General features: G+C 35.5%; 1 protein-coding gene across 4 annotated transcripts in view; it reads left to right on the top strand.

Moving 5' to 3' along the window:
- The window catches only part of CNTLN (centlein), a 315,313-nt gene that overhangs the window by 218,513 nt on the left and 75,812 nt on the right, over positions 1-20,988 (top strand). For all 4 annotated transcript variants that reach the window (XR_009251688.1, XM_058695263.1, XM_058695264.1 and 1 more), the window contains exons 17-18: positions 870-963; positions 1,044-1,267. Coding sequence is in view for 3 of the 4 variants with exons in the window: in XM_058695263.1 (XP_058551246.1) it covers positions 870-963; positions 1,044-1,267 (318 nt within the window). In the remaining variant the exon portion in view is untranslated. The remainder of the gene's footprint in view (positions 1-869; positions 964-1,043; positions 1,268-20,988) is intronic.

Raw genomic sequence — 20,988 nt, 5'->3', positions numbered from 1 at the left:
TGACCATGGTTATTTCCAGGCAATAGGCTTTCTGGTCACTTAATTTCTTTTCCTGCATTTATGGATATTTTTTTCCCCAGAGAACACATATCATTTTGAATAATGGTATATAGAGCTTTACATATACACATACAATGAAAAATACTAAAAATATATAAAGCATTAGATGGTTTCTAGGAGTCCTAATATTCAATAAATCCTTGTGTAAATGGGCTATAAAACTCTATCCATATCCCAGAATGGAATGCTGACTGTGACAAGTAAATTAATTTTTTTCTTTTACCTTTGACTCCCTTTCCTCACTTCTCCTACCCTCTCCCCTGCCTCCAATGCTTTTTAAAATTGGTGAAATATTTTGGAACAAAAGTCATGTCTTCATTTTAGAATGTCCTGAGGAAAACATACAATTTAAAGGAAAGTTACTTTATTACCATCAGCATTTGTCAGCTTTATTTGTCAGAAGGGATTAATCAGTCTCCATGCAACAGATAACAGTATTTGACAAAAGGACCTAGGTTCCCAGAGAATAAGATATTAAATTATTCTTATTTTATTTTTGTTGTTTTTACTGTATTTACTCCTGGATTTTAAAACTGTCCACAGGTTAAATTCCTACTAATTCAGGGTTGATTGTATTTGTATCTTCTGCCTGCTAGTTGATAAGTCAACTTTAATGCACATTTATGTTCATTTATAAGTTCTTGGTATCAATTATAGAATTTGTTTAGATTTTTTTGAGTTTGCATAAATAAATATATATATTTTTTAATAAATATATTTTTATGTAAAGAAATATTATTTACTATGTTCATTCACTTGAAGTTGTTATTGAGTAATAATGTAATTTTTATTAAAACTTTCAAATTTAGGATTATTTTCATTGCAAGAATGCCAGAAAGCCAACTTTTCAAAAGAAGAATGGTAATATACAAAAGAGTTCTCATACAACAGTTCCTACCAGAGGTAAGAATGTATATGAAATTAACAATGTCTTTTTAATTTAATGTATTTTTAAAAATATTATGAACATTCTTTTTGTATAGTTAACAGAGAAAAGTGGAAAAATATAACTTCCCAGAAGTCAAATAGCAATATTATTTTATTACGAGAACGTATTGTATCTTTACAACAACAAAACAGCATACTTCATAATGCCAAAAAAACAGCGGAATTGTCTGTAAAAGAATATAAAGAAATAAATGAAAAACTCCTTCAGCAGCAACAAGTATCTGATCAACGATATCAGACAAGCAGACAGACAATAAAGGTAAAAGAACCTTAAAAATCAATTATAATAGACTATATTATCAAGGTGGATATTTTGTTTTACATGTGTTGTTCTTGTTCATTGTTGTGTTATAACATTTTAAGGACAGGCTTCATTAATGCATTTATCTCACTTAATTTGTGCATGTCTAAAACTTAGAATTTATCATTATAAATCAAATTATTAAATAGTAATTGCCTCAGTTCCTCTTTACAAATACTAGTATAAAATGTGAAGAATTTAACATAAATATCTATTTTAATGTGTTCTTATAATTTACCTATGCTTTTTGAATTGAGTTTTCTGCAATAATTTGTAGACACATTATAACTTACTGCTGGTTATCATAATTTAATCTTAAAGCACATGGAAAGGAAAAGATTGTTCCTTAAGTCTCCGTTCATAAAGGTATTTGCTTGTATAAAAAATGTTTTGTTGAAAATTTGTCAGAATTCATCAATGTAGAAAGTAATTTTTATTTTTATTTTTTTATTTTTTTTAATGTTTATTTATTTTTGAGACAGAGAGAGACAGAGCATGAACGGGGGAGGGTCAGAGAGAGGGAGACACAGAATCTGAAACAGGCTCCAGGCTCTGAGCTGTCAGCACAGAGCCCCATGCAGGGCTCGAACTCACAGACCGTGAAATCATGACCTGAGCCGAAGTCGGCTGCTTAACCGTCTGAGCCACCCAGGCGCCCCTAGAAAGTAATTTTTAAATCACTGTCATACATAATTTTAAATTATGCTTAAATTTTCTACTTCTAATATCTAGTGCTTTGATTCAAGCAATACTTTGTAAATGTTTTAATTATAAAGGATTACTATTATAGTAGTTATATTAATAAGAACTGTCTCTGGCTTCATTCCCAAAGTAGCCTAATAAACCAGATCTGACCCATGTTCCAAACTTACACTGAGAGTTACTTTCTACCATCTGGATTTTAAAAATTTATTAAGACTTATTTTCTGACCTAACAAATAGTAGATATGGCAGAATATTCCATGTGCACTTGAAAACAATGTGTATTCTGCTGTTGTTGGATTGAGTGTTCTCTATATATCTATTGAGTCTAGTTGGTTAATAATGATGTTCAACTCTTCGATATTCTTGCTGATTTTCTGTCTAGGTCTGTCAGTTATGGAGAGTGAAGTATTTAAATCACCCACTATTAATTTTTTTTGTAATAACTTTAATGACATATAATTCACATACCATAAAATTCTCTTATTTAATTCAATGGTTGTTACAATATAGACAAAATTGTGCAACTATTACCAAAATCAATTTTAGAACATTTTCCTAACTTCATAAAGGTACCCTGTACCTTTTATCCATCATCCTTCTCCCATCTCTGCTAGCTCTCTGCAACTACTAACCTACACTCTGTCTATATAGTTGTATGGGCAGAAAAAATTTTCCTTCTTCCCTTCTAGGTTCTTTGGCTTGTCTAATAATTAAATTGTCATAAAACAGATTAATAGAAGAAAAAAAATTTAATTTCATGTATATGCAAGCCCCATAAAAAAATGAGACCCAAAAGGCAGCTAGATAATTGAAGTTTATATAACATCCTGAGCTAAGGAAAGGGGTGGAGGTGTGGGATACAAAGGGAGGGAGGACTTTCACAGGAAATTTAGAGGAGATGTTTGGAAAACAAAGGTTGTTCTGTTATGTAAATAAATTTCTTAGGTAAAAAAGTATTTCTGATAATATCTCTCTTCCTGGTAAGACTTGCTTTCCAGTGTAAATTTAGGCAATTGAAAGGAATGGATAAAGAGTTTTTCTTGAATCTGCTGGGTTTTGGTTGCCTTTAGCTCAAAACAATCCTTATGCCAAAGAGACATATCTTGGGGTGGCAGAATCTGCTTCCCTTCAAGATTTGCCTATCCAGACATTTCATACAGATGGAATCTTAGAATATGTGGCTTTTGGTGTCTGGCATCTTTCGCTTCTCATAATGTTTTAAACATTCATCCACGTTGTAACATGTATCACTATTAGCATAAAGGTTTTGATGATTATTCCTTAATAAAAGAAATTTAAAAACAAGCAAACATTATTGGGAATCAGCATCTTCATAGCACTTTGTGCAGAACCTAATCTTCTAAGTAAGGATCCATGTAATAATTCTAAGACACTTGATGGATCAAGGGAGTCACAAATTTTCTGATGAAGTTTTGGGGTGATGGTGGGGTGGTCTGGAGCCAGCAAGCAAGCAAGAATTCTTGAAGACATTGATTTTACTAAAGCATGGGGACAGGACCCATGGGCAGGAAGAACTGCATGGGGTTGTAACAGTAACTCATTATATACCCTCAGGTTGGGAGGGGGTCAAGGATAGGGTAAGTCTCTAAGGAATTTTGGGAGCAAGGTTTCCAGGACCTTCAGGGGCTAGCTGTTGCTAGGAAAATGCCATTTATTACCATTTAATAAAACTTCAGTCGTGAGACCCTTTAGATGCATATCTGGGGGCCATATGCTTGGAGTATGATTGCCAGCATATATCTTGGGGGAGTTGAGATAATGGAAGTTGACTTACAAGGTCCTTGAGGTTGGGATAATGTTAAGCTAAGGTTCTCTTTTGTCCCTGGCAAACTGTCATCATCGAGGCAGCTGAGCTCCTGGAGGACGGTCACTCTGCCTGGTTCAAGGCCTTGTCAATGGGCTGTAGGCAGTAAGGGAATTTAATTTTTAATTTGCCTTAGTTTCCCACATCACCATGGCAAGTACTTAAACCCCTTTCCTTTGTTTTTGGGCAGCCAGGAGTGTCCAAGGAATATCACTCAGATCCCACCTGGGGTGGTGGGGTGGGGAGGAGGTGCTAGCTTGTGCTTTACCCCTCAGCCTGCCTCATGCTCCCTCATCATTTTCTAAGCCATATGTTCCTTGGAGATCAAATAAAAGCATATTACATGAAAACTACAAAGCATTTTTTGAGACTTTCTATGTACATTGAGGAACACTTATAATGCCTCTAGGAAATTCTGGAAATTAACCAAAGACTTGCAACAGTCTAGGGAGTGTTCTTCAAGAAAAACAGCTGAATCTAAGTAAGAACAGGACACTGTGTGGCATTTTAATTTGCTTTGGTCCCATTCCCTGCTATCCTAGCTCAGCAGTATCCTGGGAATAAAGATGGTTCATGTCCCCCATGCAGCCTGGCAACTACCAGAAGAAACGGAATGGAACTAGAACCCCTGCAAAGCCTGATTCCCAAATAGTTGTCATCATTTGACCTGTCTGATGCTTTCCTGGAAGACCCCAGTTGAAAAGCTGACTCTGATCCCAGTCATTGTGAGCAGCCTTCTTAGCAGGTTTGGTGGGTATGGGATTGTCAAAACAATTACAGGCAAGTGTTTTAACTTCAAGCTGCCTGAGGTGATAGATTCCAGTTAAGGTCAAACAGTATATTAACCAAATAGCTTAAAAGGAAAACTGGGAAATGAGATGTCCATAAAAGTTTCAAAAGGCTATGACATCTTCCTGGGAATCTGGAGGACACATACATTCATAGAGCTTTGTGAATACTCAGGTAAGAAATGAGAAAGCCTAAGTACTTGCCTCTGTCTTACATAAGGCTTTGTACAAGAGGATAGTAAATATTAAGGCAGTATTGTTCATAGCAGCATTACTAATAATAAGCAAAAGGTAGAAATAACCTAAATGTCCATTAGTTGTTGAAAGTATAAATTGTGGTATATACATACAATGGAATATTATTAAACCATAAAAAATAATGAGTATTGATATGTGTTACAACATGGGTGCAACTTAAAAACATATTTAGTGAAAGAAGCAAGTTAGAAAAGACCACATATTTTGTGATTCCATATATATGAAATACCCAGAATAGGTAAATGTATAGAGACAGAAAGTAGATTCATGTTTGCTTTGGGCTAGGGGTAAAGAAGAATATGGTAGCAATTGCTGAAGTATGTGGGTTTCTTCTTAAAGTGATGAAAATGTTCTAAAATCGACTATGATAGTGGTTGAACGTATCTGTGAATATATACTGGAAACCATTGAATTTTACACTTTAAATGGGTGAATAATGTGGTATGTGAATTATATATCAGTAAAACTCTTTTTAATGTTAGTTTTAAATGGGAAAATATACCAACAAATAGTAGTATCTGCATGGCTTTTACTGAACTATACATTCATGGTTGACAGAATAATATAATAAAAATCATTCTCCATTCAAATTAATAAAACCTACTACCAACATAACAATTATTTATGTAATAAATAATGGTAAAGTGTAATAGCTATATAACATTTTAATCATTTTTTATGTTTATTTATTTTGAGAGACAGAGAGAGCACATGCACAAGCTGGGGAGGAGCAGAGAGAGAGAAGGAGAGAGAATCCTAAGCAGTCTCCAAAGCCTGGCAGAGGGCTCAATCTCATGAACCATGAGATCATGACCTGAGTTGAAATCAAGGGTTAGATGCTTAACTGACTGAGCCACCCAGGCACCCCTAACACTTTTAGATGTATAGAACCTACTGTTAAACAAAGCACTTAACTTCAATTATTATTAAATTCAACAAAGTAAAATATAGTTAAAGTTAATTTTCCTAAAATTAACTTCTAATTAAAACTTGTGTTTTCTTTTTTCTAACATATTCCATTGTGTATTGCAAAAGTAAGCATCAAGGAATAGACTGTTAAAGCTAATAATATTGACAGACTATCTTTTCCAGTTTAAATGCTCAGTTCTTTGACCTAAGAGCCTTACTCATAATTCAGCTGAAACATGTGACAAATGAGTCTCAAGTCTTAAGAATAACAAGGTATAAATGTTAACCTCTTTTGTTCTAGTAACATTACTTAATTGTATCATAACTGTGGAAACTCCTTGATAGCCACATACGTGTCATCATGTGGATTTAAACAGCATTGTTTCATAGAAGCAAACTACCAGAACCATACTATAAAAAAAGATGCAGCTTTACCTGTAAAAACACCTTTTAGAATGTCTTTTAAATGTTTTGTAGTAGGTGTTAAATAATTATATATAAGATACCAGCTGGCAGATATCAAATGTAAATGTTTGTGGTATTTTACATACTAGAAAATTTATTTTATGGTAAGCTTTCCCCTGAAATAATATGTGTTTCAAGAAAGTATAATACTCCATGTCATTCATTTAAATATGAATGGATGAATTATTTTATTAATTTCCTTTCTGTATTTGTTTAAATAACAACATGGATTTCAAGAGACTTATTATCACTGTGGATTGCATTGTGTTCTCCCAAAATTCATGTGTTGAATCCCTAACCCCCAATGTTATGGTATTTGGGGATGGGGCTTTTGTGAGGTAATTACGTTTAGATGAGGTCATGAGGGAAGGGCCCTCATGGTGGGTTTAATGCCCTTATAGGAAGAGAAAGAGAGCTCTCACTAGAACCTGATCATGCTGACATTCTGATCTCATACTTCCAGCCTCCAGAACTGTAAGATATTAAATGTCTGTTTTTTAAGTTACCCAGTCTATGGGGTTTGGGTTGTTGTTATTATAGCAACCCAAGAATAGTAATGCATATTTTGGTGCTATCTTTGGGTGCTATTGTAACAAATATCTAAAAATGTGGAAGCAGCTCTGGAACTATGTAATGAGTACATGCTGGAAGCGTTTTGAGGTTCATACTAGAAATATGGACATTAAGGGTATCCTGGAGAGGTTTCAAATGAAAATGAGGAACATGCTTTTGGAAACTGGAGGGGAGGCAATCCTTGGTGTCAGAGAACTTGCCTGAACTGTGTTCTAGTGTTTTGTGGAAGGTAGAATTTGAGAACAATGAAATTGTATGTTCTTTTATTAAAACTTTATTTTAGAGGGAGTAGCTTTGGGTCAGAGCAAAATTGAAAAGAAGGTACTGAGATTTCCCATATACTCCATGGCCCCCCACATGCATAGAGTCCCTCATTATCAATATCCCCACCAGAAAGGTACATTTATTACAATTGTTGAACCTACTTTGATACATCCTAATTACCCTAAGTATACAGTTTACAGTTCACTCTTGGTATTGTTTGGGTTTGGACAAATGTATAATGATATATCTCTGTTCATATATTCATTTTCACTGCCCTAAAATTCCTCTATGTTTCACCTGTTGATCCTCTGCTGCCCACCCCCCACCTTGCCTCAATCCCTGGCAACCACAAGTCTTTTTACTCTCACCATAGCTTTGCCTTTATAGAATGTCATATAGTTGGAATCATACAATATAAAGGGTTTTCAGATTGGCTTCTTTCTTTTAATAATATACACCTAAATATCCTCCCTGTTTTTTCATGATTTGATAGCTCATTTCTATTTAGCATTGAATAATATTCCATTGTCTGGATGTGCCAGTTTATGTATCCACTCAGCTTCTGAAGGACATCTTGATTGCTTCCATGTTTTGGCAATTATGAATAAAGCCACCATAAACATCCCTATAGAGGTTCTTATGTGCATATAAGCTTTCAGTGACTTTGGGCAAATACCAAGAAGCATGGTTGCTGGATCATATGTTAAGAATATGTTTAGTTTTTGTTGTTTTTGTGGTTTTTTTTAAGTTTATTTATTTATTTGGAGAGATAAGGAGAGCACATGCCAGCAGAGGAGGGGCAGAGAGAGAAGGAGAAAGAGAATCCCCAGCTGTCAGCACAGAGCCTGACGTGGGGCTTGAACTCACAAATGATGAGATCATGACCTGAGCTGAAAGCAAGAGTCAAAAGATTAACTGACTGAGCCACCCAGGCCCCCCAAATATGTTTGGTTTTGTAAGAAACTGCCAGACTGTCTTCCAAAGTACTTTACCATATTGATTGCCACCAGCAATGAATGAGACCCCCATTGCTTCACATTCTCACCAGCATTTGTTGACAGTGTTGTGGATTTTGATCATTCTAAAAGTGTGTAGGGGTATTTCATTGTTGTCTTAATTTGCATTTCCCTGATGACATATTATGTGAACCATCTTTTTCTATGCTTATATGCCATCTGTTTGTCTTCTTTGGTAAGGTGTCTGGGTCTCTTGCCCACTTTTTAATTCAGTTGTTTGTTTTCTTACTGCTGAGTTTTAGGAATTCTTTGTATATTTTGGAAAACAGTCCTTTTTCAGATGTGTCTTTTGTAAATATTTCTTCCAGTCTGTAGCAGTATGGGCCTTCTCATTCTCTCGACATTTTCTTTTGTAGAACAGAAGTTTTGAATCCTAATGAAGTCTAGCTTATCAGTTATTTTTTTCATGGATTATGCTTTTGGTGTTGTATCTAAAAAGTGATCTCCACACTCAAGATCACTTAGAGGTTCTCCTATTTTATCTTCTACGAATTTTTTAGCTTTGCATTTCACACCTGTGTCTGAGATCCATTTTGAATTAGTTTTTGTGAGGGTATAAGGTCTGTGTCTGGATTCTTTTTTTTTTTCCTCCTGTAGATATCCAAGTGTTCTAGCACAATTTGTTGGAAAGCCTATCTTATCTCCATTGGATTGCTTTTTTATCAAAGATCAATTGACTCTATTTATGTAGATCTACTTCTGGCTATGTGTTCTATTCCACTGGCCTATTTATCTATTCTTTTACCACCACATGGCTTGATTACTGTACCTTTATAGTAAATCTTGAAATCAGGTAGTGTTAAGTCTTCTGACCTTGTTCTTCTCCTTCAGTACTGTATTGACCAATCTGGGTCTTTGCTTTTTCATATAAACTTTAGAATTTACTCATCCCTCCTTTTTTTTAATTTTTTAAGTAGCCTCCATGCCCAACATGGAGCCCAACTCATGAACCTGAGATCAAGAGTTGGACACTTAAGGGGTGCCTGGGTGGCTCAGTCAGTTGGGCGTCCGACTTCAGCTCAGGTCATGATCTCGCGGTCCATGGGTTTGAGCCCCGCATCGGGCTCTTTGCTGACGGCTCAGAGCCTGGACCCTGTTTCAGATTCTGTGTCTCCCTCTTTCTCTGACCCTCCCCTGTTCATGCTCTGTCTCAAAAATAAATAAATGTTAAAAAAATTTTTTTTTTAATTTTTTTTTCAACGTTTTTTATTTATTTTTGGGACAGAGACAGAGCATGAACGGGGGAGGGGCAGAGAGAGAGGGAGACACAGAATCGGAAACAGGCTCCAGGCTCCGAGCCATCAGCCCAGAGCCTGACGCGGGGCTCGAACTCACGGACCGCGAGATCGTGACCTGGCTGAAGTTGGACGCTTAACCGACTGCGCCACCCAGGCGCCCCCAAAAAAATTTTTTTTTTTAAATAAAGAGTTGGACTCTTAATTGACTGAGCCACTCAAGGACCCTCTTCATATAAACTTTCGAGTCAGTTTGTCAATATACATGCTGGGATTTTGATTGGGATTGCAATGAATCCAAAGGGCCAATTGGGAAGAACTAACATCTTGACAATACTGTATCTTCCACTCCATGGCTATGGAACATCTCCATTTATTTCTTCCTTGATTTCTTTTATCAAACTATTTTATATTTTCTCGTACAGACATTATACATATTTCGTTAGATATATATCAAGGTATTTACTTTTTAGGTATGCTAATGTAAATGGTGTTTCACTTTTTAAATGTTTATTTTTTGAGAGAGAGAGAGAGACTGAGCAGGAACAGGGAAGGACAGGTGTTTCGCTTTTAAATTCCACCTGTTCACTGCTGGTATGTTGGAAAGGGATTGACTTTAATATATTAACCTTTTATCCATCAACTGTGACATATTCGCTTATTTGGTTCAAGAGTTTTTTGTTGGTTCTTTCTGATTTTCTGCATCAACAATCATATTGTCTGTGAACAAAGACAGTTTTATTTCTTGCCTCCAATTCTGTATACCATTTACTTCATTTTCTTGTCATACTGACTTAGCTAGGACTTCCAGTATGATGAAAAGCCAGGGTGAGAGGAGACCTCTTGCCTTGTTCCTGATCTTAGTGGGAAAGCTTCAAGTTTCTCACCATTAAGTATGATGTTAGTTATAGGGCTTTTGTAGATATTCTTTATGAGTTGAGGGTGCTCCCCTCTATTCCTAATTTACTGAGTTTTTACTATAAATAAATGTTGAATTTGTCAAATGATTTCCTGCAACTAGTGATGTGATCATGTGATTTTTATTTTTTAGCCTGTTGATGTGAAGACCTACATTAATTGATTTTTATGTCTTGACTTGTTATATCAACCCAAAAAGAGGAAATCCTCATATTGTATATGATGCAGTTAAGACTTAAAGAATTGATGTTAACTCCATTGTCTTTCTACTTTTCTTGATCTTAACTCCATAGTCTTTCTACTTTTCAAAGTTGACTTTTTATACAGTTTTACATTTAATAGTTTTAAAGTTTAACATTTGTGAATTCTGTGGTATCTAACAGCTAATTTGCTCCTCAAAGACAAAAACCATGTATTATACTTCTTTGACAACTTTCACAGAATCTGCATAATTAAGGTCATAGTACATTCTCAATGAAAGAATGAAGTTTGTTTTATGACTAGTTTTTTGCCAAGATACTGATATGATAATGCATATTCTTATCAAGATTAAAAAATTGTAGGAGTGCCTGGGTGGCTCAGTTGGTTGAGTCCAACTTTGGCTCAGGTCATGATCTCACGGTTCGTGGGTTCGAGCCCCGCATCTGTGCTGACTGCTCAGAGCCTGGAGCCTGCTTCAGATTCTGTGTCTCCTTGTCTCTTCCCCTCCCATGCTCATGCTCTGTCTCTCTCTGTTTCAAAAATAAATAAACATTAAAAAAATTTTTAAAGATTAAAAAATTGTTTTCTACTTCAAGTACCTTCCACTTTTCTTTATATCCTTCTAAATCTAGCATATCACTTAAAGCCTGCTTCATATATCACTTCCTACATGTAACATTTCCCAGAGACATTCTTCTTTCTTAAGGTTAGCATAAAATACAAGAATAATTCCGTTTTTAATTTATTATGTTGAAGTAGTAATATGATGTATAAGTGAAAGTATCCCACAGACTTTTGTGATTAGGAACTAGAGAATCAGTTTTGAGAATTGGAAGAATAGATAAATAGGTCAAGACTGAATATTCATTTACATTAAGAAAGTGAAGGCATTGGTGACATTAAATGAAAGAACTATAAAGTTTACAAATCAATTAATAGATTATATAGTATCATGAAAGTGTTGGAAGTTATGGTTTTGATAGGAGAGTTAGTCTTATGGTGCTTTCAAGAAGAATGAGGCCTACTGTCTTCTGTTTGTCAAAAATCCTACCAGGCCCACTTCATTTATTTGTGCTACCTTTCTGGTAACTATAAGCATTTAATTTTCTGAACCCTGATTTGCACAATGGCCCTACGTGTTTTCTAAAGGAAAAGGATACTCCTTTTTGTCCCTCTAAAATGGTATTTCTGTATATTAATAGCAGTATTAACTAATCCCCAGTGTCTTGTATTGAGGAGGCATGATACTATTTCCAAAAGTTAGAAAAGAGATACTTTATAAAATGTGGACCAGAGAACCGGACTTTCACTCTAGACCATTGTTGCCTAATAGCCTTTAATCTGCCTTTACCATAACTCCTCAACTACAGTGTCCCAAGTAATCTCAGAGCTCAAGTATAATATGTCAACATACATGACATAAATACACACTGCTGTTTATTTTGTGATTAAACACCATTATCTCCTCTGATGTCTTGATGAATTCTTGATTCCCCTGCCATCTGAGTCAGATACAGGTAAATTTTACAACAGCAGATTTTGTTCTCAGAAACTTTTTTTGGCAACTGTGATCTTAAAGCAGGTTCATTTTTAGGATTTGAATTTTCAAGTTTGCTTCAGCTTTTGTCCAATTTCATTAACCAATTAATCTTAAATTAGTTTAATCAAAACCCAAATAAAAGACTTCTCCAAGTGTCAAAATCTGGAATTAAAAACAACAGCATAACCCTTTCACAAATATCTTGGGTTTTTAGGTTAATCTAGCATATAAACTTTGAGAATACTAACTACTAAATCTGAAGAGTCTTTAAGTAAACCCTGTAATTCTAAAAGGACCATATTTTGTGGATCTCCATAAAACATTTTAATCTGGGTATACATATATGATTACTATTGTCTCCTAAATTTACAGTTATCTTTGGTTTGTATTTATTTATATAACTCTTATTTAAAAGACTGAAGGTATTAAATTGTACTGGACTTTTTTTTTCTATCAGGAATTGTAGAATTTTAAATAGCCTCATTTTCATTTTTGTGGTCTGTATTCACACCTCTAGTAATAATGAAGTAGAAAACTACTCTCTCATTGTATTTCATTGCTAATCTCCAGAGTTTTCTTTTATCTTATCCCAATAGCTTGTGTAGTACACATTCCTTGTAGGGTATTCAGTTTATATATGTCAGATTCTCTAGGGCCATGGCTTTTGCCAGATGAAGCACTTTTGATTTTGAAGCTGATGAAACACAGTGCTATTATTGATCTGTGCATGACATAGCCTGTCTCTCTCCTAGCAGAGTGTAGCAACATTTATCCAGGAATTTGTGAAATGTCACTCGGATCATGTTCGCAAGGTAAACTGTGCAAAAACCAGGATCTGAGCTGAGAATCCATGTGGAATTGGACGTGACTGTCTTATTCCTATGTCTTATCTTCTAGATGAACCAAGTGATATTTGTTAACAGAATGTCTGTGTCTTATATTAGACTTTGTAAGGAACTATTATTATCATCACTCAGAACACTATGTACTGGAAAATCATACTTTTTATACTCTGTTTTTAGATTCACTTGTGATCTTACCCAGAAAATAGTAAAATAAGAAAATATGATTTGAAAACATCAGTTAGAAATTTATTTTCTGTTTATAATAAACCAGTGTTATAATATATTACACAGTATTACATTCCTAGTAGTGTTTTTATTCTTTGCATCAATGAAATGTCAGGTAAGTGTCTTATTATAATATCAACGTGCCTAGAAGTGACAAACTATAACATTTTTCTCACTATGGAATTGTTGTGATATTTATTAAGGCATATATTTTAGAGTTAGGTTTTAAATGCCTAGAATTTTGGTTTGCAGATGGATAGATGTATTTGTTACAATTCCTTTTAGTTTAATGTACCTAACATGGGTAAGGCATTCTAATAATAGGATATTCAACAATGAATTAAACAATATCTTTGGCCCCTATGTAAGATACTACTAGGAGAGATGGACATGTGTATCACAATACAAGGAAATTATATATATAATATATATATATATTTTATATCTATATAATATATATAATTCTCTATATTCTATATAGAAAATATACATAGAGAGAGAATATATATATTCTCTCTGTGTGCTGTATGTACTGTGGATGTGTAATAGATGGAGAAAGACAGTCATTCATCACAGTCATTATTTAGTAAGGCTTTTGAAGGAGGTGGCATTTGGGCTTAGACTTATAGTTTGGTTTGATTTTGAAAGCTGTTATAAGTAAAACAAAGCCATTGGATGAAGGAAAACTTGAAAAGGCATCAAGGTGAGAAAGCAGTTTGTTGTGGCTAGTGAATAATCTGGCATAGCTGTGGTTCTCAACTCTAGCTGCATGTTCTCCTCACCTGGGGAGCTTTAAAAAATACTTATGCCCAGATCCTACCCTAGACCAGTTAAATCTGCATATCTGGTAGTGATCCTTGCACCTTGATAGTTTTTTAAAACTCTCAGGTGGTTCTGATGTACAGTTAGGCTGAAGGCTAAACTTTGAGAAAATAGAGATTAAATGGAAGTAAATGAGAGATTGTTTAAATATCATGGCAAAAGACTGCAAATATCTAGACAATACCAATAGAAGTAGAAAGAGCCGGGGGAAAAAACACCAAGAGATATCACAGTGGTATAATACAGAGTTTGATGACCAATCATATATAAGTCAAAAAAAAAAAAAAAAGTATTCAAGGTACCTGTCAGGATTCCAATTAAAGTAACTAGAAAGTTGATGATAGACTATATTTGTGGCAATATAATATACTAAATATTGTGGGAGGAAAAAACCTCATATGAAAGCATACCCAGAAAGTTGAATAAAATATAACAAATTTATTTATAAATGCACACCATATAAAAATATAGAACATACAAAAGAAAGAAAGGAAAGAAGAAAGCAAGCAAGCAAGAAGAAATGTGAACCCCTAGAGGCTAAAATCAATGACACCTTACCACTGTCACCAAGTGGCAATTTGTCACTGAAGTGAAGATATCAGGTGAGATACAGGATATGTGAGTGTAAAATGCAAAGGAGAGGCCTGGGCTAGAGGTATGAATTTTGGAGTTATTTAGATCAGATTTTAAAATGTGAGGCTGGATGGGATCACTTAGGAAGTGAAGGTGGATAAAAGAGAGAAGAGGTCCCAGGTCAGAGTACAGGGTCCTCCAAGCTTTAGAGCTTGGACAGATGAATTAGGATGAGAAGAGGTGAGGTCAGTTAAGTAGGAATAAAACAAAGAGGAAAGAGTATCTCTTTTTTTTAATTAAATATAATTTATTGTCAAATTGGTTTCCATACAACACCCAGTGCTCATCCCAACAGGTGCCCTCCTCAGTGCCCATCACACCCACTTTCCCCTCTCGCCCACCCCATCAACCCTCAGTTTATTCTCAGTTTTTAAGAGTCTCTTATGGTTTGCCTCCTTCCCTCTCTGTTACTCCCCCCCACCCCGTCTTCTGTTAAGTTTCTCAGGATCCACGTAAGAGTGAAACATATGCTATCTGTCTTTCTCTGTATGACTTATTTCACTTAGCATAACACTCTCCAGTTCCATCCATGTTGCTACCAAAGGCCATATTTCATTCTTTCTCATTGCCAAGTAGTATTCCATTGTGTATATAAACCACATCTTCTTTATCCATTTATCAGTTGATGGAAATTTAGGCTCTAGGAAAAACTATGTAAGAGCCAAGTGATGAAAGTGTTTCAAGGACAAGTGAACAACTCTATGTCAAATGCTGTTGATTAGAATGAGTTCATGAGAGGAACTGAGAAATGGGAAGAGAAGGAGAAGAATTAGAGAACATAGTTAAATGTGCATACATTTTAGAGTTATCTCAAGGAATTTTGCTTTATCTAAAGGGGAACATATATATATATATATATATATATATATATATATATATATATATATGTATATATATACTAACATTAATAACTTGGGCTCAAAATAATGCAAAAATTACAAATTTTATTACTTTTAAGATAAAGCTGTCATTAAGTGTATATATTATTTGAACAAACAATAAAAAGTCTTGCTCTAAATATTTATCAAAAATGTTCACATAATTAGGCAGAAAATCAGCTCTCCACAAACTTTAAATATTTGGTGTCATATAAAAAATATTGTCTAACATAAGTAAAATTGGAAATCAGTTTAAAAACTTAACTTTGAAAATTCTGATGCAAACTTATAGAGGCATTTCCAAGTAATTAATGGGTCAAAGAAGAAAATAAAATAAAAATGAGAAAATACTTCAAATTGAATGACATCAAAACTTGGAGGATGCAGGTAAGATAGTACTCAGATGGAAATGTATATCTTTAAATACAATAAGACTAGAAAAAGGTTAAAAATTAATGAGCTAGCAATGTAACTGGTTATATTCAATTTAAGAATGAGCAATTGGATAATCCCAAAGAAAAAAGTAAGAAGGAAATATTAAGATAAGGACAAAACCTAATATTGTGGAAAGCAAATATGCAATAGATATGATCAAAAAACTAAAAGCTGGATCATAGATACTAATAAATTGACAGGCAATAGCAAGTGCTGATGAGGATGTAGATGAATTAAAACTTTCATACATTGCTGGTGGGAATGAATAATCCTGCAGTATTTTGGAAAACAGTTTGGCAGTTCCTTGAAAGGCAAAATGTAGACTTACAGTATGACCCAGCAATTCCACTTAGGTATATACCCAAGAGAATTAGAAACAGAAGTTCCCATAAAAGCTGTACATGAGTGTTCATAGCAGCATTATTCATAAGAGCCCAAAAGTAGAAACAACCCAAACACCCATATAACATAATCATTCAGGAATTAAAAAAAAAAATGAAGTAGTGATACAAGCTACAACATGAATGAGTCTTGAAAACATGCTCAGTGGAGGAAGTCAGTCACTGAAGATCAAATACAGTAATATTTCATTTATATGAAATATCCAGAAAAGGCAAAGTCTATAGAGACAGAAAGTAGATTAGAGATTGTGTAGGCATGGGAGTGGGAAAGGAATGTCTGTAAGTGGGCATGAGATTTCTTTCTGGTATTATTGAAATGTTCTAAAATTAGTCTGTGGTGATAATTGCACAACTCTGTAAATATACTAAAAGTCATTTAGTCAAATACTTTAAAAATGGATGAATTTCATCCATGTAAATCATACCTTAATAAAGCTATCAATAAAAAAAGTAATCCCACATTATGAACGGTTTGTGAGATTGCAATTTGAGTTTTATATGTAAGTTATATTAGGTATACACATTTTCCCAAAGAATAGAAGAAAGAAGCAAATTCCACCTCATTTTATGAAGCTGGTATAACTGTGACACAATAACAAGATAAGATAATATGAGAAAAGAAAATTAAAGTCTCATCTCAGCTATGAACATAGGTGAATATTCCTAAACTATAATCAATGTATAAAAAACTAATATAAATAAATGAGGATAATCCCAGAAATAAAAAGGTTGTTTCACCATTAAAAATTTATTTATTAAAAAAACAAATTAAAAAGAGAAATTGTATTTATATAATTCATTACTACAACAAAGAAAAGGGAAAAGTGTATTAAAGATGCAGAAAATCTAGAGCGACATCAGCAAGATGGCAGAATTGAAAGGAAGCACCAGATTCACCTTCCCAGAGAGGAAACAAGTGAACATTACTCAGACCAATTACTTTTGTGAGAAATCCAGAAACTAGTCAAGAGGTACCTCATCCCTGGTGAATGTGAAGCTAGCTGTATCAACGTTGCTTGTGGTGGGACTCTCTCAACTTAGTCCCTCAAAGCACACTGCTTTGTGTGCTAAGTCCCTCAACTTAGTCCCACAAAGCACACTGCTTTGTGATCAGATGGAAACCCTTGGTTTCTAGGTTTTTCCTGAGGAGGAAAGGAGTATACTCGACCTTATATCCAACATTCTGGCTTTTCAGTGTGCTGCCTGGGGGACTGGCTTTGTTCCCACCTGTCTCAGAGCACTGCCATCCTCTAGATGCCTAGAGGCTACTGTGAACCAAGAAGAGCTGGGTGGCCTGCTGCTGTTGTAGAGGACCCATGGTATACCAGACAAAAGGTGATTACAGCTTGAAGCAGAGGTTGCCCTCAGGGAAAGACAGAAGACTGGAGCAGGTGTCCACACTCAGGGAGAGTGCCTGAGGGATTTGTTTCTGTCTTGCTTGTCTTAGACCTCAGACATGACCCAGATACTCGAGAAGCCTGGGTAACACAGAGCTAGACAAGAGTTGGGTGGCATGCTACTGCCCCAGAGGGCCTTTGGTACAGCAGACGGGGTGATACAGAGAGAAGGATGTACTGTGTGTACAATGTTCTAGGTCCTTAGGGGCTACCTGAGGGACCAGTTTCTGTCTGGTCAGTTCGGGGCACCAGTGGGACTGTGAATGCTCTAGGTAGATGTCTGGGAGCTGTTGAGAATGAAAAAGAGCTGAGTGGCCTGCTACTGCTTCTTAGAAACCCAGTAGAGCAGACACCAGAGCAAGCAAGGAATAATGAGCTCCTGGAGAACAAACAAGCAAATAAACAGAAATTTCTTCTACTTAGAAATCTACACACACCAGTTCAGAGAAGTCACGTCTACAGAAAAGTTTTGAGAGCCTCTAGAATCTCTAGCTGGGCTAATTATGGTTAAAGCCTTTCCCTATGTGAAGCCAGTGTGTAGACTGGAAGAGGTGGATGTTTCTTCCAAGAAACATGGATAGCAACGCAAAGTTGCAAGGAACACAAAGAAACAGGGTAAAATGGCCCAACCAGAGGAACAAAATAAACTTCCAGAAACTGGCCTTAAAGAAACAGGTATATGAATGATCTGACAAAGAATTCAAAAACAGTCATAAAGATGTTCAACAAGCACAAGAAAATGATGCATAAGCAAAATGAGAATTTTTTTTAGTTTTATTTACTTTCTGAAAGAGAGAGACAGAGAGACAGCAAACAGGGGAGGGACAGAGAGAAAGGGAGAGAGGGAATCCCAAGCAGAATTTCACTGTCAGTGCAGAGCCCACTGTGGGGCTCGAACTCGTGAACCATGAGATCATGACCTGAGCTGAAATCAAGAGTCAGACGTTTAACTGACTGAGCTACCCAGGTGCCCCGAGAATTTCACAATAAATAGAAACTGCTAAAAAGAATTTGGAGCTTAAGAATGCAATAACTGAACTGCAAATTCACTAGCAGTGTTGAACATCAGCTTTGATCAAGCAGAAGATAGAATCAGTGAAATTGAAACCAGGTCATCTGAAATTAACTAGGCAGAGAAGTAAGAAGAAAAAAGGATGAAAGAGAGTAAAGAAAGCCCAAGGGATTTATAGAATACATTGAGCAGATCAATATATGTACTGTGGGAGTTGCAGAAGAACGGAGAGCGTGAAAGGGACAGAATGTTTATTTAAAGAAATAACGGACAAAGAAAAAACTGCCAATCAAGGCTAACACATCTGACAAAGTTGTCCTTCAAAAGTGAAGAAGAAATAAAGGTTTTCCTAGATCAACAAAAGCTGGGAGAATTCATCACTGCTAGACCTGCCTTACAGGAAATGCTCAAGGAAGTCCTTCAGGTTGAAATGAAAAGACACTAAACAGCAACATGAGAACATATGAAAGTATAACACTCACTGGTAAAAATAAACATATAGTAAAATACAGAGTACTGTAAAACTGTACTGGTGGTGTAATCGCTTTTAATGCTCACATAGACATTAAAAGACAAAAGTGTAAAAAATGACTCTAAAATATGTTAATGGATAGACAAAAGAGATGTGATTTGTGACATCAATAACAAAGTGTTTGGGAGGGAGAAGTAAAAGTGCAAAGATTTTGTATGCTTTTGAAGTTAAGTTGTTATCGGCTTAAAATCAATTGTTATAAGATGTTTCACAAAAGCCCCATGACCACCACAAAAGAATTACCTATAAAAGATACACACAACAAGAGGAGAAAGAAATCAAAGCATGTCACTTCAAAAAATTAAAATACAAACAAAAGAGAGAACAGAGACAAAAGAGCTCTAAGTTCTTCTCTATCATTAATGACTCTAAATGTAACTGGATTTACATTTACTCCCCAATCAAAAGACAAAGTATAGCCAAGTGGATTTAAGAAAACAAGATCCAAATATATGCTGTCTGTAAGAGACTCACTTTATTTTTTTAATGTTTATTTATTTTTGAGAGAGAGAGAGTGGTGGAGGGGCATAGAGGGAGAGAGAGAATCCCAAGCAGGCTCCATGCTGTCAGCACAGAGCCTGACGCAGGCCTCCATTTAACCACCTCAACATCATGACCTGAGCTGAAATCAAGAGTCAGATGCTTTTTCTTCCACCTCAGGAATAGAATTTACTGATTCATCACTTACATATAACACCCAGAGTTCATCCCAACAAGTGCCCTCCTTAATGCCCATCGCCCATTGAGCCCATGCCCCCACCCAACACCCCTCCAGCAACCCTCAGTTTGTTGTCTGTATTTAAGAGTCTCTTATGGTTTCTCTCCCTCTCTGTTTGTATCTTATTTTTGCTTCCCTTCCCTTATGTTCATCTGCTTTGTATCTTAAGTTCCACATATGAGTGAAATCATGTATTTGTCTTCCTTTGACTGACTTACTTTGCTTAGCATAATACACTCTAGTTCCATCCACATTGTTGCAAATGGCAAGATTTCATTCTTTTTGATCACCTAATAATATTTCAATATATATATATATATATATATATATATACACACACACACACACACACACACACACACACACACACCACACCTTCTTTATCCATTCATCTGTCGATGGACATTTGGGCTCTTTCAATACTTTGGCTATTGTTGATAGCACTGCTATAAACATTGGGGTGCATGTGTCCCTTCGAAACAGCACTCCTGTATCCTTTGGATAAATACCTAGTAGTGCAATTGCTGGGTCATAGGGTTGTTCTATTTTTAATTTTTCGAGGAACCTCCATACTGTTTTCCAAAGTGGCTGCACCAGTTTGCATTCCCACCCACAGTGCAAGAGGGCTCCCATTCTCCACATCCTTGCCAGCATCTATAGTCTCCTGATTTGTTCATTTTAGCCACTCTGACTGGCATGAGGTGGTATCTCAGTGTGGTTTTGATTTGTATTTCCCTGACGAGGAGCGACGTTGAGCATCTTTTCATGTGCCTGTTGGCTATCGGGATGTCTTCTTTAGTGAAGGGTCTATTCATATCTTTTTCCCCATTTCTTCACTGGGTTATTTGTATTTTGGGTGTTGAGTTTGATAAGTTCTTTATAGGTTTTGGATACCAACCCTTTATCTGATATGTCATTTGCAAATATCTTCTCCCATTCCATCAGTTGCCTTTTAGTTTTGTTGATTATTTCCTTCAATGTGCAGAAGGTTTTTATCTTGATGGGGTCCCAATAGTTTATTTTTACTTTTGTTTCCCTTGCCTCCAGAAACATGTCTAAAAAGAAGTTGCTGCAGCCAAAGTCA

The sequence above is a fragment of the Neofelis nebulosa genome, chromosome 12 (genome assembly GCF_028018385.1).
Source record: "Neofelis nebulosa isolate mNeoNeb1 chromosome 12, mNeoNeb1.pri, whole genome shotgun sequence".
Lineage (NCBI taxonomy): Eukaryota > Metazoa > Chordata > Mammalia > Carnivora > Felidae > Neofelis > Neofelis nebulosa.
Note: the sequence above shows the minus strand (reverse complement) of the source record. Positions and strands in the feature narration are given on the sequence as shown.